The sequence below is a fragment of the Hemitrygon akajei genome, chromosome 4 (assembly GCF_048418815.1).
Source record: "Hemitrygon akajei chromosome 4, sHemAka1.3, whole genome shotgun sequence".
In the NCBI taxonomy this organism is placed as follows: Eukaryota; Metazoa; Chordata; class Chondrichthyes; order Myliobatiformes; family Dasyatidae; genus Hemitrygon; species Hemitrygon akajei.
This window is the reverse complement of record NC_133127.1, coordinates 7,288,136-7,312,413: the sequence shown is the minus strand read 5'-3', so window position 1 is coordinate 7,312,413 and position 24,278 is coordinate 7,288,136. Positions and strand designations below refer to the sequence as shown.

Below are 24,278 nucleotides of genomic sequence, written 5' to 3'. Positions count from 1 at the left end.
GTGAGTGAAGCCCTTTGGTTCAAGAGCCTGAGGTAGTAACTGTCCCTGAGACTCCTGTGCCTTCTTCCCGATGGCAGCAGTGAGAGGAGATGATCCCCTCTGATCGATTCTGCTTTCCTCTGTCACTTAGGGTCTTTCGTGTAGGTCTGTTCAATGGTGTAGAAGGCTTTGCCTGCGATGGACTTGGCCATATCCACTGCTTTGTGTAGATTTTTCCGATCAAGGGCGTTGGTGTTTCCATACCGGGCTGTGATGCAGCCAGTCAACACACTCTCCACCACACATCTATAGAAGTTTGTCGACATTTTAGATGTCTTGCCAAATCACTCCAAACTCCTAAGGAAGTAGAGGCGCTGCCGTGCTTTCTTGGTAATTTCACTAATGTGCTGGGCCCGGGACAGGTCGTCTGAAATTAAAAACTAGGAATTTGAAGTTGCTCACCCTCTCTAACTCTGATCCTCCGATGAGGACTGCCTCGTGGACCTCTGGTTTCCCTCTCCTGAAGTCAGCAATCAGTTCCTTGGTCTTATTGACATTGAGTGAGAGGTTGTTGTTATGACACCACTCGGCCAGATTTTCAATCTCCTTCCTATATGCTGATTCGTCACCACGTTTGATTCGGCCGACAGCAGCAAACTTGAATACGGCAGTCAGAGAGTAAAGCGAGCGGAGCCGGGGGCTGAGCACACAGCTTTGAGGGCTACCTGAGCTGATGGAGATCGGTGAGCAGGAGTTCGAGGCTGCCAATGCACAGTGTCTTACCGGACAGGGATGCGAACGCTTCATTTAGATTGTTATCGTCTCTGTGTTCAGAGCAGACTGTTCGTTGTCATTTCCAGACCCATCGTTACTCCGGGTCCGATGCAGCACCAAACCACAATAAGATAAATAATTAAAATACAATGACTATAAATACAGAAGATAGCTGGTGTACAGAGATAGATTGTGTGTCCATAAAGTGACACCGGGCACAGGAGAGTCTGTACATAAGGTGACTGACAGGAAATGATAAAGTAGTGGTGGTGGGGGTGTGGAGGGGTGGGTTTGTGGGTCAGTCTCACTGCTTGGGGAAGTAACTGTTACTGGGTCTGGTGGTGCCGCGTAGCCTCCTCGCCGATGGGAGTGGGTCAGACAGGGTGGTGAGATCCTTCATGATGCTGCCGGCCCTTTTCTCACATGGCAAATCTGACAGTAAATATGCTTCGACCTTTGCTACGGCCTCGATGGCGGGTAGGCTGGTGCCTGTGATGCACTGGTTGGCAAGTTTGCCGTTGTCTCTGTGTTTGGAGAGTATCGGAGAAATGTAATTTACATATTTTTGTGAAAAAACGAGGGTTCGGACGACTCGGATGCGGGCACGTCCTCGCACCACGCGGCAGCCAGAGCCCGTAGCCCGAACACTGCACCCATTGACGGCGGGACCAGAGCAAACAGGAACCAGGCCGGAAGCGCACAGTGCCGGGTCTGTTCTCGAGTGTGCACCGCTCCGCCCAGGTAGGAACAGGCAGCTCGCTTGTACTCTCCGCGGTAAACAGAATCTGTCCTGGGTCCGAGCCACGGGAGGAGGGGAGGGGGCACGGATTCCGATCGGTGCTGGAATTCCAGTGCGGAGAAAGTTGTCTGGTCCTTGGCGGTCCTGTGTCTTTTGGCACCATCCTCAAACATCTGGGAGCCGTCCCGCCGACTGACCCAGCCGCAGAATCAAATTCACTTAACATCCGAACCAAAGGCAGGTTTAAAATCCCCGGCATTCGTCGTGAAATGCTGTTGTTTTGCTGCAGCAGTACGTTGCAATGTTTAATTTTATATAGAGAGCAATTTAAATAAAGGGTGCTAAAGGGGAAAAACATCGAGGTCGTGTTCATTGTCCATTCAGAAATCCGATGACCGTGTTGAAGAAGCGGTTGAGTGTGTGTCTTCAGCCTCCTGTACCTCCCCCTTGATGGGCATGGCCTGGATGTTGGGAGTCTTTAATGATGGATGTCACCTTTTTGAGGTTGTTGACGGTGTCCTCGATGTAGCGGAGGACTGAGCCCATGACGGAGCTGGCTGGGTTTACAACTCTCTGCGGGCGTTTCCGACCCTGTGCAGTGGCCCCTCCATACCAGACGGTGATGCAGCCAGTTAGAATTCTTTCCAGGGTACACGTAGATCCAAAGATGCTGCAGAATATGTCGTTTGCATTAACAAGCTAAGGATGTGTGGGAGCAGCCCACCAGTGTCCATATTAGCAGAATGGCAACAAATACAACAGGAAAACAAGCCTCGTTTCTCTCACCCCCCCCCCCCCACACACACACAGACAGGCCTCCCACCTCCCACCGCAGAGCAGGTCTGGGATCTTCCCACCTCCAGTCCCTGGCCTGAACTTGTAGAAATAAGGCCTCCAGATTCCAGATTCCCCAATCCACCAGGCCTCCAGATTCCAGATTCCCCAATCCATCAGATTCCAGATTCCCTAATCCATCAGGCCTCAAGATTCCAGATTCCCCAATCCATCAGATTCCAGATTCCCTAATCCATCAGATTCCAGATTCCCCAATGCACCAAGCCTCCAGATTCCAGATTCCCCAATCCACCAGGCCTCCAGATTCCAGATTCCCCAATCCACCAGGCCTCCAAATTCCAGATTCCCCAATCCATCAGGCCTCAAGATTCCAGATTCCCCAATCCATCAGATTCCAGATTCCCTAATCCATCAGATTCCAGATTCCCCAATGCACCAAGCCTCCAGATTCCAGATTCCCCAATCCACCAGGCCTCCAGATTCCAGATTCCCCAATCCACCAGGCCTCCAAATTCCCCAATCCATCAGGCCTCCAGATTCCAGATTCCCCAATCCATCAGATTCCAGATTCCCTAATCCATCAGATTCCAGATTCCCCAATGCACCAAGCCTCCAGATTCCAGATTCCCCAATCCACCAGGCCTCCAGATTCCAGATTCCCCAATCCACCAGGCCTCCAAATTCCCCAATCCATCAGGCCTCCAGATTCCAGATTCCCCAATCCATCAGATTCCAGATTCCCTAATCCATCAGATTCCAGATTCCCCAATGCACCAAGCCTCCAGATTCCAGATTCCCCAATCCATCAGGCCTCAAGATTCCAGATTCCCCAATCCATCAGGCCTCAAGATTCCAGATTCCCCAATCCATCAGGCCTCAAGATTCCAGATTCCCCAATCCATCAGATTCCAGATTCCCTAATCCATCAGATTCCAGATTCCCCCAATGCACCAAGCCTCCAGATTCCAGATTCCCCAATCCACCAGGCCTCCAGATTCCAGATTCCCCAATCCACCAGGCCTCCAAATTCCCCAATCCATCAGGCCTCCAGATTCCAGATTCCCCAATCCATCAGATTCCAGATTCCCTAATCCATCAGATTCCAGATTCCCCAATGCACCAAGCCTCCAGATTCCAGATTCCCCAATCCATCAGGCCTCAAGATTCCAGATTCCCCAATCCATCAGGCCTCAAGATTCCAGATTCCCCAATCCATCAGGCCTCCAGATTCCAGATTCCCCAATCCATCAGATTCCAGATTCCCTAATCCATCAGATTCCAGATTCCCCAATGCACCAAGCCTCCAGATTCCAGATTCCCCAATCCACCAGGCCTCCAGATTCCAGATTCCCCAATCCACCAGGCCTCCAAATTCCCCAATCCATCAGGCCTCCAGATTCCAGATTCCCCAATCCATCAGATTCCAGATTCCCTAATCCATCAGATTCCAGATTCCCCAATGCACCAAGCCTCCAGATTCCAGATTCCCCAATCCATCAGGCCTCAAGATTCCAGATTCCCCAATCCATCAGGCCTCAAGATTCCAGATTCCCCAATCCATCAGGCCTCAAGATTCCAGATTCCCCAATCCATCAGATTCCAGATTCCCTAATCCATCAGATTCCAGATTCCCCAATGCACCAAGCCTCCAGATTCCAGATTCCCCAATCCACCAGGCCTCCAGATTCCAGATTCCCCAATCCACCAGGCCTCCAAATTCCCCAATCCATCAGGCCTCCAGATTCCAGATTCCCCAATCCATCAGATTCCAGATTCCCTAATCCATCAGATTCCAGATTCCCCAATGCACCAAGCCTCCAGATTCCAGATTCCCCAATCCATCAGGCCTCAAGATTCCAGATTCCCCAATCCATCAGGCCTCAAGATTCCAGATTCCCCAATCCATCAGGCCTCCAGATTCCAGATTCCCCAATCCATCAGATTCCAGATTCCCTAATCCATCAGATTCCAGATTCCCCAATCCATCAGGCCTCCAGATTCCCCAATCCATCAGGCCTCAAGATTCCAGATTCCCCAATCCATCAGGCCTCCAGATTCCAGATTCCCCAATCCATCAGATTCCAGATTCCCTAATCCATCAGATTCCAGATTCCCCAATCCACCAGGCCTCCAGATTCCAGATTCCCCAATCCACCAGGCTTCCAGATTCCAGATTCCCCAATCCACCAGACCTCCAGATTCCAGATTCCCCAATCCATCAGGCCTCCAGATTCCAGATTCCCCAATCCACCAGGCCTCCAGATTCCAGATTCCCCAATCCATCAGGCCTCCAGATTCCAGATTCCCCAATCCACCAGGCCTCCAGATTCCAGATTCCCCAATCCACCAGGCCTCCAGATTCCAGATTCCCCAATCCACCAGGCCTCCAGATTCCAGATTCCCCAATCCACCAGGCCTCCAGATTCCAGATTCCCCAATCCACCAGGCCTCCAGATTCCAGATTCCCCAATCCACCAGGCCTCCAGATTCCAGATTCCCCAATCCACCAGGCCTCCAGATTCCAGATTCCCCAATCCACCAGGCCTCCAGATTCCAGATTCCCCAATCCATCAGGCCTCCAAATTCCAGATTCCCCAATCCATCAGGCCTCCAGATTCCAGATTCCCCAATCCACCAGGCCTCCAGATTCCTGATTCCCCAATCCATCAGGCCTCCAGATTCCAGATTCCCCAATCCACTAGGCCTCCAGATTCCAGATTCCCCAATCCACCAGATTCCAGATTCCCCAATGCACCAAGCCTCCAGATTCCAGATTCCCCAATCCACCAGGCTTCCAGATTCCCCAATCCACCAGGCCTCCAGATTCCAGATTCCCCAATCCATCAGGCCTCCAGATTCCAGATTCCCCAATCCACCAGGCCTCCAGATTCCAGATTCCCCAATCCATCAGGCCTCCAAATTCCAGATTCCCCAATCCATCAGGCCTCCAGATTCCAGATTCCCCAATCCACCAGGCCTCCAGATTCCGGATTCCCCAATCCATCAGGCCTCCAGATTCCAGATTCCCCAATCCACTAGGCCTCCAGATTCCAGATTCCCCAATCCACCAGATTCCAGATTCCCCAATGCACCAAGCCTCCAGATTCCAGATTCCCCAATCCACCAGGCCTCCAGATTCCTGATTCCCCAATCCATCAGGCCTCCAGATTCCAGATTCCCCAATCCATCAGGCCTCCAGATTCCAGATTCCCCAATCCATCAGGCCTCCAGATTCCAGATTCCCCAATCCATCAGGCCTCCAGATTCCAGATTCCCCAATCCACCAGGCCTTCAGATTCCAGATTCCCCAATCCACTAGGCCTCCAGATTCCAGATTCCCCAATCCATCAGGTCTCCAGATTCCAGATTCCCCAAACCTTCAGGCCTCCAGATTCCAGATTCCCCAATCCACCAGGCCTCCAGATTCCAGATTCCCCAATCCACTAGGCCTCCAGATTCCAGATTCCCCAATCCATCAGGCCTCCAGATTCCAGATTCCCCAATCCATCAGGCCTCCAGATTCCAGATTCCCCAATCCATCAGGCCTCCAGATTCCAGATTCCCCAATCCACTAGGCCTCCAGATTCCAGATTCCCCAATCCATCAGATTCCAGATTCCCCAATCCACCAGGCCTCCAGATTCCAGATTCCCCAATCCACCAGGCTTCCAGATTCCAGATTCCCCAATCCACCAGGCCTCCAGATTCCAGATTCCCCAATCCACCAGGCCTCCAGATTCCAGATCCCCCAATCCATCAGGCCTCCAGATTCCAGATTCCCCAATCCACCTGGCCTCCAGATTCCAGATTCCCCAATCCATCAGATTCTAGATTCCCCAAGCCACCAGATTCCAGATTCCCCAATGCACCAAGCCTCCAGATTCCAGATTCCCCAATCCACCAGGCCTCCAGATTCCAGATTCCCCAAACCATCAGGCTTCCAGATTCCAGATTCCCCAATCCATCAGGCCTCCAGATTCCAGATTCCCCAATCCACTAGGCCTCCAGATTCCAGATTCCCCAATCCACCAGGCCTCCAGATTCCAGATTCCCCAATCCACCAGGCCTCCAGATTCCAGATTCCCCAATCCATCAGGCCTTCAACTTTTGAATTCACCAACTTTGATCTTTGACGTTCAGTTTCCACCTCGGGAATGATCAGACATGGAATTTTGAACTCCAGGCCTCGAACTCCGGATTGGTTCAAGCCTATGCTCTTCCAGCACACTCCTGCCCCCTCCCTGCCCCTCCCCACCCACGTTACTACCAGGTGACAGGACAGTGGGATACCCACGGGCTCTTTTATGAATCAGAAGCATTTGGTGTCCCAGGGCCAGTATTCACTGGAGTTGAGAAGAATGGGGGGGGGGGAAATCTCACTGAAAACCATTGAATATTGAAAGGCCTAGATAGAGTGGATGAAGAGAGAATGTTTCCAATGTTTGGCAAGTCTAGGACCAGCGTACAGAGCCCTCAAAAACAGAGGGTCACCCATATACAAGAGGTGAGGAGGCATTTCTTTAGCTATAAGGTGGTTAATCTGTGAAATTCATTTTCACAGACAACTGTGCGGGCCAAGTCATTGGCTATATTTATATCTGAGGTTGATAGATTCTTGATTAGTCAGGGCGTCAAAGGTTACAGGGAGAATGGGGTTGAGATCAGCCATGATGGAATGGTGGAGCTGACTTAATGGACTGAATGGCCTAATCCTGCTCCTATGACTATTGGCCTGCACTGACACCCGGTCAGTGCATCAGGTTAGACACGGGCAGGGAAACCACCTCCTGTCGTGTGACCACACTGGACCTCGGCTGGGCAGGCAACCCCTCGGAACATCCCCCGGCGAGGCCGTAGCGTTCTCCATGGTCTGGAAGGAACCTCTCCTCATGGGCAGTCCGCTGTGTGATATCGCCACGTGGGACGAGGGGCCCTTCGTCCCTATCCCATGGGTCAGCAGCCTGTGGCGCTGATAAGTGGTGACTCTGTATGAGTAGCTCTGATGAGAATCATCAAATATTCCTGTTTAGGACTACTCCAGCTGAAATCTACATTCATTTCTGTAAGCAGCATCGTTTTACAGTGACATTTTACACATACTTATTGTGATTTGTAGTTTATTTATTATTATGTATTGCAATATCCTGTTGTTGTAAAACAACAAATTTCACCCATATGCCAGTGATTCTGTTCCGTGAGGCTAAGGGAATTAATCCCACCCATAAGGGGGCCGTGGTGAGGGGCAGCCCAGAGCAAGAGAGCACCCTCACCTTCTCCCAACTGCATCCCACCCCACAGCAGTCTGCCTCCCACAGTGAGGTACGTGCGGACAGAGACTCACGAGGAGGGACGAGGCAGACGATGGATTGGGGTGAGGAGGACACAGAGAGGGGGAGGGTTGAGAGCTGGAGGGAGGAGGAGGAAGATCTGTGGGTGGAGAAAAGGATGGAGGATCTGAGGGCAGGCAGAGAGGAGGGAGAGGGAGGGAGGGAGAAAGAGGATATGTGGAGGGGAGGAGTGTTACGAAGATGAACACCATTCCCCGAAAATTGCCTGGGTGGGCAGGTTGTGATGAGCTGCCTGACGTGGGCTCCACATCTCAGTGGTGACCCCACGCTCTCCGAATCTCTATAGAGACACGGACTGGACACACTAACGAGGATCCCCACCGGTCACACTGACGTGGACCGGGGACACGGACTGGACACGCCAACGAGGATCCCCACCGGTCACACTGACGTGGACCGGGGACACGGACTGGACACGCCAACGAGGATCCCCACCGGTCACACTGACGTGGACCGGGGACACGGACTGGACACACCAACGAGGATCCCCACCGGTCACACTGACGTGGACCGGGGACACGGACTGGACACACCAACGAGGATCCCCACCGGTCACACTGACGTGGACCGGGGACACGGACTGGACACACCAACGAGGATGCGGACTGGACACACCGACATGGACCGGGGACACAACCCAGGGACCTGGAGTGGACACAGACCAGACACACTGACACGGACCAGAGACACAGAGTGGACACAGACCGGACACGGATTGGACACACAGACACAGACATGACACATGCACGCAGACTGGACACACAGACGGGATACAGGAACACGATGAGACAAGTACCAGACACACGGACTGGACACAGACACAGAGCGTACATGAAGTGCGGACTACATGGGGTTAAAAAGTCCACCATTTTATTCGGACAATTAAATACACATTTGGTCTCAGAATAGATATGGCTGAAATATAGTTTGTAAATTACCCTGTAAACATTAGAACCTGTTGAGGAGGTCACCGGGGCTGTGGTTGGGAGCTCCCATGGGTGTGGTTGGGAGGCTCCCATGGGTGGGCTCCAGCTTCAGGAGGGTGGTGGACTCGACACTCAGGAAATCCGACGGCATCCACCTGGACAGACCTGAGCGAGGCAAAGCCCACCCACCTCCCCCCAACACAGGAACGGTCTGACTGGCCCCTCGGTAGGGCTGCACCCAGCAGCATGGGGTCTGTAACACGGGACAGGTCGGGGGTCTGCCCGAGATTGGCTGGGGACTGCCACACGGCTGCTGGGCTCTGTAAAGTGGGCAAGTGTAACGCGGGAACCGCAAATTGGCGACGCCGCCAACCGCGGGGCAGGGGGAGCAGACAGGGCTGAGTTAGCACCGAGCGGGATGGGAATCTGCACCACGGACTGGGGGGAGTCACACTGTATCAGGCACCGAGCACCAGTGTCAGTGAGCGAGTCTCAGGTGTGGTGTTGCCAGAGAACTTCATTTTCTCACTGGGAGCTGTGATGTCCTGGAACAGATGTGGCGTCCTGAGACAGATGTGTTGTTCTACACCAGCTGTGGAGTTGTGGGCCAACGGTGGTACCCATCCCAGTTAGTGTGCTCAGTCTAGCCGTGCAGTTCCAGGCCAATACATAACCGGTCCAGCTGTGGTCCTGGTCTAGTTATGGCGATGGTGTTCCTGGGCAGCATTGACTCTGGGATCGCTGTTGTTCCTGTCCAACTGTGGAGCCTCGTCGAGCTCTGGTGGTCTGGTCCAGCTGCAGTATGGTGCTCCCGTGGTCTGCCACAACCCATTTGTACCGTTCTCCTGTCCACATTGTCGGTGTGAAGGGATCTCCTGTGTCCCAGAGAGGCGAGCCCCACATCAGCCTTCCCCAGGAAACAGCCAGGCTCGCTCCTAGAGGCCGGGGCGGGATGGGGGTGGGGAGCAATCCCACAGGACTTGTGGGAGCTGGTTTGAGGAGAGGGCCGGTGTCTCCTCGCCGGTGAGAGACCAATCCTGCTTCAAACCAGGAGGGTGGGGTGTGCTGGGGTGGGGGCAATGTGTGGGCTCTGATTAGGGGATCAGGTTGTTCAGCTGGCCTGGATACTTTTCAAACTTCCTCTCGGCTTCTTCACTGAAGGCATCGCCTGGAGATAGTAAACAAAGAGTGGTCAACTGGTCAGCTGGGGGGGGGGGGAAGAGGGAGGCTAATCCTTTGGACAGCTGGGACACACTGCCTGAAGGAGGGGGCACAGAAGGGGAAACAGAGCAGGTATAAAGGGAACGTTTTACAGAGGATCGGGGTCTCACAGCACAGAAACACACCCTTTATCCCAGCTAGTCCATCCCGACAAAGATGCCCAGCTAAGGCAGTCCCATCTGTAATCACTGCAGATGCTGGAAATCCAAACCCACACACAAAATGCTGGAGGAACTCAGCAGGCCAGGCAGCATCCATGGAAATGAATAAACAGTCAAAGTTCTGGGCCGAGACCCTTCTTCAGGACTGAGAAAGAAGGGAGAAGAAGCCAGGATAAGAGGGTGGGGGGGGAGGGAAGGAGTACAAGCCGGCAGGTGACAGGTGAGACCAGATGAGGGGAAGGTGGGTGGGAGGGGAATGAATTGGCAATTTGGGAGGTGAGAGGTGGGAAAGGTAAAGGGCAGGAGAAGGAATCTGACAGGCGGAGAATGAGGAGTGACACCCGAGGGAGGTGATGGACAGGTGAGAAGAGAGGTAAGAGGATGTCCAGGTTGGGGAATGGAAGAACAGAGAGGGAAAGAGGGGGAGGAAAGTCTGGAAATTAGAGAATTGAAGAAGAGATCTACCTGGCTTCCCAGTTTCTCACTTCATCCTCCCTCCTCTACCCACCTGGTCTCACCTATCACCTTCGAGCTTGTCCTATGACTTCTCCCCCCACCTTATTCCCCCTCCTTTCCAGTCCTGATGAAGGGCCTCTCCATAGAGAGGTTGATTCCTCTCCGTAGACGCTGCCTGACCTGCTGAGTTCCTCCAGCGTGTTGTGTGTGTTGCTCTGGTCCCATTTGCCTGTGTTTGACCCACATTTCTCTGATCCTTTCCTTATTCATGTGCCTGTCCAAATGTCTTAATGCTGTAAATGTTACTCCTCCATCAGCTCAGCCCATAAACTTACCGCCTTCTGGGTGAAAAAGTTACCTCTCAGATCCCTATTAAATCTCTCTCCCCTCACCTTCAACCTGTGCCTTCTGGTTCCTGATACCCCCGACCCTGGGGTAAAAGATTCTGTACATTCATCCTATCAATGCCCATTAAGATTTTGTACACCCCTCAGTCTCCTACTCTACAACGAATAATGTTCCAACTTGCCCAGCTCAGAACTCAGTCTCGAGATTGCCAGCAATGTCCTCTGCACTCCTTCCAGATTAATGAACAGACACATCAACACAAATTGATAAGGGCAAAGAGAAAGTTAGATTAATTCTGCATCATGTTCAGTACAGACATAGTGGGCCGAATGGCCTGCTCCTGTGCTGTACTGCATCCATCTATAAGACCACTCTGAGGTTAAACATAGAAAACCTACAGCACAATACAGGCCATTCCGCTCATAAAGTTGTGCCGAACATGTCCTTACCTGAGAAATTACCCAGGGTTACCCATAGCCCTCTATTTTTCTAAGCTACATACACCTGTCCAGGAGTCTCTTAAAAAATCCTATTGTTTCTGCCTCCATCACTGTCGTCGGCAGCCCATTCCACACACTCACCACTCCCCACGTAAAAAAAAACTTACCCCTGACATCTCCTCTGTACCTACTTCCAAGCACCTTAAGACTGTGCCCTTTTGTGCCCTGGGAAAAAGCCTCTGACTATCCACACGATCAATGCCTCTCATCATCTTATACACCTCTATCAGGTCACCTCTCATCCTCCGTCACTCCAAGGAGAAAAGGTCAAGTTCACTCAACCTATTCTCATAAGGCATGCTCCCAAATCAAAGCAACATCCTTGTAAATCTCTACACCCTTTCTATGGTTTCCACATCCTTCCTGTAGTGAAGTTACCCTATTGCCCCATGCTGCAACTGCAGGGACCTCATGATCCCTCTGTTCCTCAAATATTCATTCTGCCTGACCTACCCAGGTTACTCCTTCTCACCCATGGAACTGCAGGTCCTTCACCCCATGAATTTGTGCTGATTTAACCTACTCCTTCCCTCCCACACAGCCCTCCACTTTTCTATCACCCATGTGTCTGTCTAAGAGCCTGTTAAATGTCCCTAATGTACCTGCCTCTACCACCACCCCTGGCTGCGAGTTCCACACACCCACCACCCTTATCTCTGACATCCCCTCTGTACTCTCCTCCATTCATTTTAAAATTACGCCCTTTCATATTCGCCAGTTCCACCCTGGGGAAAAGTCTCTGACTGTCCACTCTGTCTTTGCCTCTTATCATCTTGTACACCTCTATCAAGACCGCTCTCATCCCTCTTTGCTCCAAAGAGAAAAGCCGTACCTCGCAGCCTATCATGCTCACTAATCCAGGCAGCATCCTGGTAAATCATACCAGATTTAAAGCCATCTGCCTTTACCAGCTGATAAACATCTCTTGATTATGCGCCTTTTCTTTTTTTAGGATATTCTGCAAACTACTAATCACACCTCCTATGTTTCTACCCACGTGGGATCACAGCCCCGATCCCGTGGTACACCACACGTCACGGACATCCAATGCCACAGACAAGCCTCCATCCACCACCTCCTGACCCTCCAGTTGTGTCTCACTAACATCCCCCAGTCTGCCCCAGATCCCACAGACCTTGACCAGCGCCAGTCTCCAGCTGGCACAATGGGGAATTGTCGGGGGCTGAAGGGATTGGGAAGGAGTTACCTATGTGACAATTGTGCATCCAGATGCGGTGCCCATCGTATTTACAATTACATTTCATGGCGTTGTTGGTGAAGTCACTTTCAGAAACCTCATAGTTCGGGTTAATGATAACCTGGCGAGGAAACCCACAGTCAGTGACACACACAGCCAACTTTACCCACACCTCATCCCCTCCCACAGTCAGTGAAACACATAGCCAACTTTACCCACACCTCACCCCGTCCCACAGAGACCCACACCCCCAGTTATACCCAAACCTCACCCTGACCCACAGTCAGTGACACACAGCCAACTTTACCCACACCTCACCCCGTCCCACAGAGACCCACACCCCCAGTTATACCCAAACCTCACTCTGTCCCACAGTCAGTGAAACACACAGCCAACTTTACCCACACCTTACCCCGTCCCACAGAGACCCACAACGCCAGTTATACCCAAACCTCACCCTGTCCCACAGTCAGTGACCCACAATGCCCACACCTCACCCCATCCCACAGAGACCCACACCGCCAATTATACCCAAACTTCACCCAGTCCCACAGTCAGTGACCCACAATGCCCACACCTCACCCCATCCCACAGAGACCCACACCGCCAATTATACCCAAACTTCACCCTGTCCCACAGTCAGTGACCCACAATGCCCACACCTCACCCCATCCCACAGAGACCCACACCGCCAATTATACCCAAACTTCACCCTGTCCCACAGTCAGTGACCCACAATGCCCACACCTCACCCCATCCCACAGAGACCCACACCGCCAATTATACCCAAACCTCACCCTGTCCCACAGTCAGTGACCCACAATGCCCACACCTCACCCCATCCCACAGAGACCCACACCGCCAATTATACCCAAACCTCACCCTGTCCCACAGTCAGTGACCCACAATGCCCACACCTCACCCCATCCCACAGAGACCCACACCGCCAATTATACCCAAACTTCACCCTGTCCCACAGTCAGTGACCCACAATGCCCACACCTCACCCCATCCCACAGAGACCCACACCGCCAATTATACCCAAACTTCACCCAGTCCCACAGTCAGTGACCCACAATGCCCACACCTCACCCCATCCCACAGAGACCCACACCGCCAAATATACCCAAACTTCACCCAGTCCCACAGTGACCCACAATGCTGACTGTACCCACACCTCACTTCATCCCACAGAGACCCACACCGCCAATTATACCCAAACTTCACCCTGTCCTACAGTCAGTGACCCACAATGCTGACTGTACCCCACACCTCACTTCATCCCACAGACAGTAACCCACACTGCCGACTGTACCCACACCTCAACCCTTCCCTCAGTGACCCACAATGCCCTCTGTACCCACACCTCACCCCATCCTACAGACAGTAATCCACACTGCCGACTGTACACTGCCCACTCATGCCAGTCCCCCTGATTCTCCTGTGATGATCGGTTTGTGATTGTTCACACTGGGAGGTCTCTTTAACTACCTCCCCGCCCTGTTTCTCCTTCCTCACCTCCCTATCACACCCCCTGCTTTCTGTCCACCATCCTTATACCCTCCCTCTCCTTCCCCATCCCTTTTGTCCTCACCTTCTCCATCCCATATCCCTCCCTCACACTCAGCCCCATCTCTTCCAAGCACCATCCTCCCCATCCCATCACCCAAACCTCCCCCTCATCTTCTCACTCCTCTCCCCACCAAACTCAGTCCCATCCCTCAATCCCACCCTACCTCGCACTCATGTGTAACGTCAGTGTCACCCTTCCCGCTCATCCCATCACACTCTCCAAATCCTGTATTCCACCCCATCTCCTTGCCTCCCCTCTCCCCATCCCCTCTCCACACACACACACCAGCCCACCCTCCATCCCTGCATCCCCGACCTGTCTCCTCCTCTCCCCTCCCCTCCCACTCCCCTCCCCTCTCCCCCTCCCCTCCCCTCTCCACACACACACACCAGCCCCACCTTCCATCCCTGCATCCCCGACCTGTCTCCCCTCTCCCCCTCCCCTCCCCTCCCCTCCCCCCCTCCCCTCTCCACTCCCCTCCCCATCCCCTCCCCTCCCCCTCTCCCCCCACACACACCCAGCCCACCCTCCATCCCTGCATCCCCGACCTGTCTCCTCTCTCCCCCTCCCCTCCCACTCCCCTCCCCTCTCCCCCTCCCCCTCTCCACACACACACACCAGCCCACCCTCCATCCCTGCATCCCCGACCTGTCTCCTCTCTCCCCCTCCCCTCCCACTCCCCTCCCCTCTCCCCATCCCCTCTCCACACACACACACCAGCCCACCCTCCATCCCTGCATCCCCCGACCTGTCTCCTCTCTCCCCCTCTGCTCCCACTCCCCTCCCCTCTCCCCTCCCCTCCCATCTCCACACACACACACACCAGCCCACCCTCCATCCCTGCATCCCCGACCTCTCCTCTCTCCCCCTCCCCTCCTACTCCCCTCCCCTCTCCCCCCTCCCCTCTCCATCCCCTCTCCACACACACACACACCAGCCCACCCTCCATTCCTGCAACCCCGACCTGTTTCCCCTCTCCCCCTCCCCTCCCCTCCCCATCCCCTCTCCCCCCACACACACCAGCCCACCCTCCATCCCTGCATCCCCGACCTGTCTCCTCTCTCCCCCTCTGCTCCCACTCCCCTCCCCTCTCCCCTCCCCTCCCCTCTCCACACACACACACACCAGCCCACCCTCCATCCCTGCATCCCCGACCTCTCCTCTCTCCCCCCTCCCCCTCCCCACTCCCCCTCCCCTCTCCCCCTCCCCTCCCCTCCCCATCCCCTCTCCAAACACACACACACCAGCCCACCCTCCATCCCTGCATCCCCGACCTGTCTCCCCTCTCCACTCCCCTCCCCTCCCCTCCCCATCCCCTCTCCCCCACACACACCAGCCCACCCTCCATCCCTGCATCCCCGACCTGTCTCCTCTCTCCCCCTCTGCTCCCACTCCCCTCCCCTCTCCCCCTCCCCTCCCCATCCCCTCCCCATCCCCTCTCCACACACACACACACCAGCCCACCCTCCATCCCTGCAACCCCGACCTGTCTCCTCTCTCCTCCTCCCCTCCCACTCCCCTCCCCTCTCCCCCTCCCCTCCCCTCTCCACTCCCCTCCCCATCCCCTCCGCTCCCCCTCTCCCCCACACACACCAGCCCACCCTCCATCCCAGCAACCCCGACCTGTCTCCCCCTCCCCTCCTCATCCCCTCCCCTCCCCTCCCCATCCCCTCTCCACACACACCCACCAGCCCACCCTCCATCCCTGCAACCCCGACCTGTCTCCCCTCTCCCCCTGCCCTCCCACTCCACTCCCCTCTCCCCCTCCCCCTCCCCTCTCCACTCCCCTCCCCATCCCCTCCCCTCCCCCTCTCCACCACACACACCAGCCCACCCTCCATCCCTGCAACCCCGACCTGTCTCCCCTCTCCCCCTCCCCCTCCCCTCTCTCCCCCTCCCCTCCCCATCCCCTCTCCACACACACACACCAGCCCACCCTCCATTCCTGCAACCCCGACCTGTCTCCCCCTCTCCCCCTGCCCTCCCCTCTCTCCCCTCCCCTCCCCATCCCCTCCCCTCCCCCTCTCCCCCACACACACCAGCCCACCCTCCATTCCAGCAACCCCGACCTGTCTCCCCCTCCCCTCCTCATCCCCTCCCCTCCCCTCCCCATCCCCTCTCCACACACACCCACCAGCCCACCCTCCATCCCTGCAACCCCGACCTGTCTCCCCTCTCCCCCTGCCCTCCCACTCCACTCCCCTCTCCCCCTCCCCTCCCCTCTCCACTCCCCTCCCCATCCCCTCCCCTCCCCCTCTCCACCACACACACCAGCCCACCCTCCATCCCTGCAACCCCGACCTGTCTCCCCTCTCCCCCTGCCCACCCACTCCACTCCCCTCTCCCCCTCCCCCTCCCCTCTCCACTCCCCTCCCCATCCCCTCCTCTCCCCCTCTCCACCACACACACCAGCCCACCCTCCATCCCTGCAACCCCGACCTGTCTCCCCTCTCCCCCTCCCCTCCCCTCTCTCCCCTCCCCTCCCCATCCCCTCTCCACACACACACACCCAGCCCACCCTCCATCCCTGCAACCCCGACCTGTCTCCTCTCTCCCCCTCCCCTCCCCTCCCTCTCCCCATCCCCTCTCCACACACACACACCAGCCCACCCACCATCCCAGCAACCCCGACCTGTCTCCCCCTCCCCTCCTCATCCCCTCCCCTCCCCTCCCCATCCCCTCTCCCCCACACACACACCAGCCCACCCTCCATCCCTGCAACCCCGACCTGTCTCCCCTCTCCCCCCTGCCCTCCCACTCCCCTCCCCTCTCCCCCCTCCCCTCCCTCTCCACTCCCCTCCCCATCCCCTCCCCTCCCCCTCTCCCCCACACACACCAGCCCACCCTCCATCCCAGCAACCCCGACCTGTCTCCCCCTCCCCTCCTCATCCCCTCCCCTCCCCCTCCCCATCCCCTCTCCACACACACACACACCAGCCCACCCTCCATCCCTGCAACCCCCGACCTGTCTCCCCTCTCCCCCTGCCCTCCCACTCCCCTCCCCCTCTCCCCCTCCCCTCCCCTCTCCACTCCCCTCCCATCCCCTCCCCTCCCCTCTCCCCCACACACACCAGCCCACCCTCCATCCCAGCAACCCCGACCTGTCTCCCCTCTCCCCCTCCCCTCCCCTCCCTCCCCATCCCCTCTCCCCCCACACACACACCAGCCCACCCTCCATCCCTGCAACCCCCGACCTGTCTCCCCTCTCCCCCTGCCATCCCTTCCCCTCCCCTCCCCATCCCCTCTCCACACACACACACACCAGCCCCACCCTCCATCCCTGCAACCCCGACCTGTCTCCCCTCTCCCCCCTGCCATCCCTTCCCCTCCCCTCCCCATCCCCTCTCCACATCACACACACCACACACCAGCCCACCCTCCATCCAGCAACCCCGACCTGTCTCCCCCTCCCCTCCTCATCCCCTCCCCTCCCCTCCCCATCCCCTCTCCCCCACACACACACCAGCCCACCCTCCATCCCTGCAACCCCGACCTGTCTCCCCTCTCCCCCTGCCCTCCCTTCCCCCTCCCCTCCCCATCCCCTCTCCACACACACACACACACCAGCCCACCCTCTATCCCAGCAACCCCGACCTGTCTCCCCTCTCCCCCTGCCCTCCTTCCCCTCCCCTCCCCATCCCCTCTCCACACACACCACCAGCCCACCCTCCATCCCAGCGACCCCGACCTGCATGATGTAGTTGCCAGGTTTCACGTCAGTGATGTCGATCCACTGGCAATCGATGTCGTGTCGGTACGAGTCCCAGCAGCCCACTGTGATTCCCTGCTCCCCCGAAGTTTGCACATTCATACCGCTTGTGTCCATCTGTGCGGGTGAAGACAGGAGTTTAGTTAATCAATCCATCATGGCCGATTTATTAACCCTCTCAACCCTATCATTGTGTCATCTCCCTGTCACAGCTGTGGAGAATCTGTGTAAATTTGTCAAACGAGATGTGTTGGAAAGGCAGTGTCCATTTTTAAGGACCCCCAGCACCCAGGGCATGCCCTTTTCTCACTGTTACCATCTGGTAGGAGGTACAGAAGCCTGAAGACACACACTCAGCGATTCAGGAACAGCTTCTTTTCCCTCTGCCATCTGATTCCTAAATGGACCATTGAAGCTTTGGACACTACCTCACTTTTTTAAATATACAGTATTTCTGTTTTTGCACATTTTTTAATCTATTCAATATACGTAATTGATTTACTTGTTTATTATTTTTTAAAATTTCATTTATTTTTTTTCCTCTCTCTGCCAGATACGTATTGCATTGAACTGCTGCTGCTAAGTTAACAAATTTCACATCCCATGCCGGTGATAATAAACCTGATTCTGATCTGCTCTTCATTAAAACCAGTCTGACGAGGTGTGATTACAGATCACTTACGTCGGTGTTGGGGAGGCTAGTGCCCATCATCGAGGCCATCTGCAAGAGGTGGCATCTATCGTGAAGGGACCCCCCATCACCCACGACGTGCCCCCTCCTCAGGGAGGAGGTACAGGAGCCTCAAGACACAGACTGAATGGTTTAGGAACAGCTTTTCCTGCTCCACCATCAGATTTCGATCATTTCCGTGACCTCACTATTTTGCTCTCTTCTATGTTTATGTTTTTTTAAATTATATATTCTTACTGTAATTAAAGCAATCTTTGTGTATTACATAAAATAAACAGATTTCACGACATTTATCAGTGATATTTAAAGCGGAGCTCCATCGGTTCTTGATTATTCAGCCAGGATCGAATGGTGGAGCAGACTCGATGGGTCAAATGGCCTAATTCTGCTCCTTTGGAATTTGGTCTAATAAATGGGATTGACACCGGGTTCTATGGGGTTTTGAGAAAGTTGCTTTGAGCAGCAGGAGTAAGCGGGTCAGGAGGAGGCTACGCGGCCCATCAAGCATGTCCCAACATTCAGTGTCATCTATCCTGCCCTCAGGAAGGAGGTACAGGAGCCTCATGACCCACACCACCAGGTTCAGGGACAGTTACTACCCCTCAACAATCAGGCTCCCGAACCAGAGGGAGTAACTTCACTCACCCAACACTGAACTGTTCCCATAATTTACTGAAGGGTCTCAGTCCAAATCATAGACCTTTTTATTCATCTCCATAGATGCTGCCTGACCTGCTGAGTTCCTCCAGCGTTTAGTGTCTGTTGCTCAACAACCTATAGACTCACTTTCATGGGCTTGCCAGTTCATGTTCTCAGTATTCATCACTTATTTATTATTATTACTATTTGCTTTTTTTTCTTTATTACGTTTACACAATTAGTTGTCTTTGTGTGTAGCTTTTCACTCGTTTCTTTGTACTTACAGTGAGTGCCCACAGGAGAATGAATCTCAGGGTTGTGGATGGTGACCTGTGTCCACTCTGACCATACATTTTCTCTCAATCTTTTGAAAATCTACTTTGAATACTTCCCACATTCTGGCTTCCACCACCTGTTTGGGTGAGAAATCCAGAGATTCATCCCCCCCCCCCCCCCCCACACACACACACAGAGAATTCCAGATGATTCTGATCCAGATTCAGAATCCAAATCAGGTTTATTATCAATGTTTCAGTGAATTCCACAGATTCACCATCCTCTGGCCAAAAAAATCTTTCTTTCCTCGGCTCTGTTCTAAATGAATGCCCCTCTATTCTGAGGCTGTGTCCTCTATTCCTAGATTCCTTCACTATAGGAATCATCCTCTCCAAATCCACTCTATCTAGGTGTTTCAATATGCAATAGGTTTAGACCATAAGACCATCAGACATAGGAGCAGAATTAGGCCATTCAGTCCATCAAGTCTTCTCTGCTATTCCTTCGTGGCTGATCCCAGATCCCACTCAACCCCAAACACCTGCCTTCTCGCCAAAACCTTTGACACTCTGACCCATCAGGAAATGATCAACTTCCTCCTTAAATATACACACGGATATGTTCTCCACCGCAGTCTGTGGCAGAGCTTTCCACAGATTCACTACTCTCTGACTTGAAAAAAAATCCTCTGTACCTCTGTTCTATAGGGTAACTCCTCAATTCTGAGGCTGTGCCCTCTAGTTCTGAATACCCCCACAGGTAACATCCTCTCCACATTCAACCTACCTAGTACTTTCAACATTCGCTAGGTTTCTATGAGATCCACCCGCATTCTTCTAAATTCCAGTGAGTAAAGGCCCAAAGCTGCCAAACACTCCTCATATGTTAACCCTTTCATTCCTGGAATCATCCTTGTGAACCCCCTCTGGACTCTCTCCAATGACAACACATCCTTTCTGAGATATGGGGCCCAAAGCTGTTGACAATACTCCCTGCAACCTGACTAGGGTCAGCATTATCTCCTTGTTTTTATATTCTGTTACCCTTGAAATTAATGCCAGCATTGCATTTGCCTTCTTTACCACAGACTCAACCTGGAAACTAACCTTCTGGGTGTCTTGCACGAGGACTCACAAGTCCCTCTGCACCTCTGATCTTTGAATTTTCTCCCCATTTAGAAAATAGTCTATGCCTTTACTCCTTCTCAAGAAATGCAGCTACGATCTGCGCAGTACTCAAGGCAGCGACAGGACAATACAGGGACAAGATCCAGACACAACTCTCCACCAACAACACACGCAGCTTCTGGCAAGGTCTGCACACCATCGCAGACTTCAAAGCTAAACACAGTGGTGTTTCCAACATCGCTGCCTCTCTCCCAGGCGGGCTAAATCTTTTTTGCGCTGGGTTTGATGTCGCCAACACTGACCCCCGAAGAGACCTGCAGATGCGACCTGCGGCTTGGTCATCTCTGAGGCAGAACTACGCAGGGGTTTCCAACGAGTGGACAGTCACAAGGCTACGGGACCGGACGGCATCCCAGGGCGGGTACTCAGAGTGTGCGTGGCACAACTGGCAGGTGTGTTTACAGACATTTTTAATCTCTCCCTCTCCCAGTGTAGAGTGCCCCCCCGCTTCAAAACATCCACCATTGTCCCTGTACCTAAAAAGAGCAAGGTAACATGTCTGAACGATTGGCATCCTGTCGCACTCACCTCATAATAAGCAAATGCTTTGAGATGCTGGTCAAGGATTACGTCTGCAGTATGTGCCACCCACACTGGATCCCCTACAATTCACCTACCGACACAACCGATCAACAGATGAGAAGGATAATCAATCAGCCGTGATGGAATGGCAGAGAAGACTAGATGGGCTGAATGGCCTAATTCTTCTCCAAGGTCTTCTGGTCTTGGTCCTCTCGGATGAATGCTAACATTGCCTTTTCCTTCCTTATCACAGACTCAACCGTCATTGTGATATTCCCACCGACCACCATGAGATCCCCAGGTCGCAGTGACACTCCCACAGACCCCAGCTACATTTCTACTGATCACCTCGATATTCCCAGATCCCGGCAAAGTTCCAACAGATTCCTGAGGTGCTCCCACAGACCCCGGTGATGTTCCCATGGATCATCATGATATTCCCAGATCCCAACCACATTCTCATGGTTCCCGGCAACGTTCCCACATATCGCAGGGCATTCTCACGGATGCCATTGATATTCCCATGGATTACCAGAATCAGGGAAATTATTGGTACAGTAATCCGTGGTGTCCTCCATGGGAAATCCTGTGGCACGTTCCCGTGGAAGACACCATGGCTCCATCAGATGAGGCCGCCTGGATTCAGGGCAGTGTCGGAGGTGGATGGGAGGAGGAATTGGTGTGGCACGCTGTCCAGGAGACGCCATCTGCACGTGTGGGATCACAGGGTGGTTCAGGGACACCCTACCAAACAGGCGGAGAACCCACCGTCCGCACAGTCAGAGTCCTCCAGGCAAAAGCTGGCCTTGTGTCCTTCTGCCACCTTGGTGCCGTTCAGCGTCAGAATGTCGTAATGTGTGAAGATGTCCATACTGTGGTAGTGGCTGTGGTTGGGAAAGACAGGGACCAAGGGAGAGAGAAAGGGGAAGAAGGGTGAGGGGGGGAGACAGAGAGATAGTTGGTCTGAGCCCACAATCTGTACTAACCACAACCACTCCTCCATTCACATTTTGCTGCCCTCCCCTCCCACTCATTGCTCCCACCACCCCCCCCATGTGGAAGGGTGACCTGCCATCAGCCTGCTTGGCGTTGGGAACTTGGGACCTCCCTTCACCAGCTTCCTTTGCCCCAGGGGTGAGAACAATAGAAGCGCCCACCTTCCCCCCCTCCACCAGCCTCGGGCCTGGGTCCAGGGGCCAGCGGTCAGAGTCTTGCTGTGCACTCACCCGTGGCACTCGTGCCAGACCCAGGAGTGGCGGCCGGCCTTGGGGCGGAAGTCGGCGCGGCCAATGTTGTGGATCTCTGAGGAGAATCGGAGGAGGCGCCGGTGTCCGTAGGGCCAGTTGGCGTTCCGGGCCGAGCTGGAGAGGCAGTTCTCCTCGGCCGCGCAGTACAACATGTGCAGAGGTCGGTCCTCGATGTAAGCTGTCTGCTCTACCAGCTTCGCGTTCAGGATCAGGTCCGAAGAGGCTGTGGGGATGGAGAACAGCAGTCACCCTGCACTGGGGCAGAGGGGAGAGGGGCACCAGATCACTGGGTTTGTGGGCCAAGCACTGGATGGGGAGAGAGACCCTGGGTCACCAGGACCGTGGGGAGAGGGGCACAGGGGCACTGGGTCACTGGGAGTATGGGGAGAGGGATACTGGGTCATTGGGCCTGTTGGGTGAGCACTGGGTAGGGAGGGAGAGTGGGAGCGTGATACAGGGTCATTGGAGCAGTAGATCTCATTGTGTTGCCTGGGCAGTGGGGAAACACTGGATCACTGGGCCAGTGAGGGCACAGTGGAGTACTGGGACAGGGGAGTTATGCCCATTTACACTGGATCACTGGAAGATCAGCTGTGATTGGCTCATTGTGGGACTGGATCAGAGTGACGGTGTCAGATTACACCAGACCATTGTCTAGAACAGCAATGGGATATCACACTGGATCACTGCATCAGGGAATAGTGATCATTGACATTGGAGCATTAAGGACCCCCCATCACCCAGGACATGCCCTCTTCTCAACGCTACCATCGAGGAGGAGGTACAGGAGCCTGAAGGCAGGCAGGCAGGCACGCGCACACACACACACACAGACACACACACACACACACACACACACATGCACACGCACACTCACACGCACACACACACATACACATACACACACACACTCACACACACACACACGCACACACTCACACGCACACACTCACAAACACACACACGCACACAGACACACATACACACACACACTCAGACACACACACGCACACACACACTCACACACACATGCACACGCACACTCACACTCACACGCACACACACACACTCTCACACACACACACACTCACACACACGCACACTCACGCAATGTTTCAGGAACAGCTTCTTCCTCTCCATCATCAGATTTCAGAATGGACCATGAACACATCTACATTATTTATTCCCTCTTTTTCTGCGCTACTGATTTATTTCAATAAATTCTAATAATATTTCTTATTGTAATTTTTAGTGTTGTTATTGCTGTGTACTGCTGCCACAAAACAACAAGTTTCACCACATATGCCGGTGATATTAGACCATCATCAGGGAGCCCCACCGCCCAGGTCGTGCCCTCGTCTCGCTGCTACCATCGGGAAGCTCAGGACTCGCCACCAGGTTCAGAACACATTACCATCACCCTCTGGAACCAAAGGGGATAACTTCACTCAGCTTCAATTCCCCCATCACTGAACTCTCCCACAACCTTTGAAAGACCTGTCATCACATGTTCTCGATATTTACTGCTTACTTATTTTTTATTATTATTTTTTTCCTTTCATCTTTGTATAGTTACTGAATGCTCAAGTTGGTGCCATCTTCCATTGTGGTTATTATTCTATTCTGGATTTATCAATGAACCTCAGGGTTGTACATGGTAATAAATTTACTTTGAACTTTGATTCTGATTACCCAGCAAGATGAGCAGTAGTGATCACAACAGGACAACAGGCGGGCAGTGACAGATCACAGGATACCAGTGATGGTTTACAGTGAGTGACAGTGGTATCGCTGAGCTCAGCCAGAGAGCCAGTGCTTAGCTGGGATTCTCACGGGCCCTGGGGAAGGCGAGGGGAATTACAGGAGGATGGAGGAAGGTTCCTGGGGTTAGGCTGACCAGAGGCGGAGAGATGGGGGAAAGGGTTGGCGGCTGTAGGCAGGAGATGCGGAGGAATTTGGGCAACAGGTCAAGGTGACACCCCACCCCTGG

General features: G+C 54.0%; 2 protein-coding genes across 2 annotated transcripts in view; one reads left to right on the top strand and one right to left on the bottom strand.

The window, feature by feature from the left end:
- Positions 1–1,041: 1,041 nt before the first annotated feature.
- Positions 1,042–24,274, top strand: LOC140726098 (uncharacterized). Its single transcript, XM_073042051.1, has 3 exons — positions 1,042–1,494; positions 20,511–20,911; positions 23,541–24,274. The coding sequence occupies exons 1-3, from the start codon at positions 1,350–1,352 to the stop codon at positions 23,598–23,600; spliced, it is 606 nt and encodes a 201-aa protein (XP_072898152.1). The 5' UTR covers positions 1,042–1,349; the 3' UTR covers positions 23,601–24,274.
- Positions 8,488–24,278, bottom strand: part of LOC140726099 (lysyl oxidase homolog 3B-like) — a 49,156-nt gene continuing 33,365 nt past the window's right edge. The window contains 6 exon segments of the mRNA XM_073042052.1: positions 8,488–9,728; positions 12,454–12,565; positions 17,706–17,810; positions 17,812–17,843; positions 21,810–21,925; positions 22,268–22,511. Coding sequence (XP_072898153.1) covers positions 9,655–9,728; positions 12,454–12,565; positions 17,706–17,810; positions 17,812–17,843; positions 21,810–21,925; positions 22,268–22,511 — 683 coding nt within the window. The 3' untranslated portion in view covers positions 8,488–9,654.

Coding starts and splice junctions, on each gene's coding strand:
- LOC140726098 (XM_073042051.1), top strand. CDS start 1,350: ATGCGGGCACGTCCTCGCACCACGCGGCAGCCAGAGCCCGTAGCCCGA. Junction 1,495..20,510: donor GTGTGCACCGCTCCGCCCAG/GTAGGAACAGGC, acceptor CTCCCCATTTAG/AAAATAGTCTATGCCTTTAC. Junction 20,912..23,540: donor GTGCGTGGCACAACTGGCAG/GTGTGTTTACAG, acceptor TGTAATTTTTAG/TGTTGTTATTGCTGTGTACT.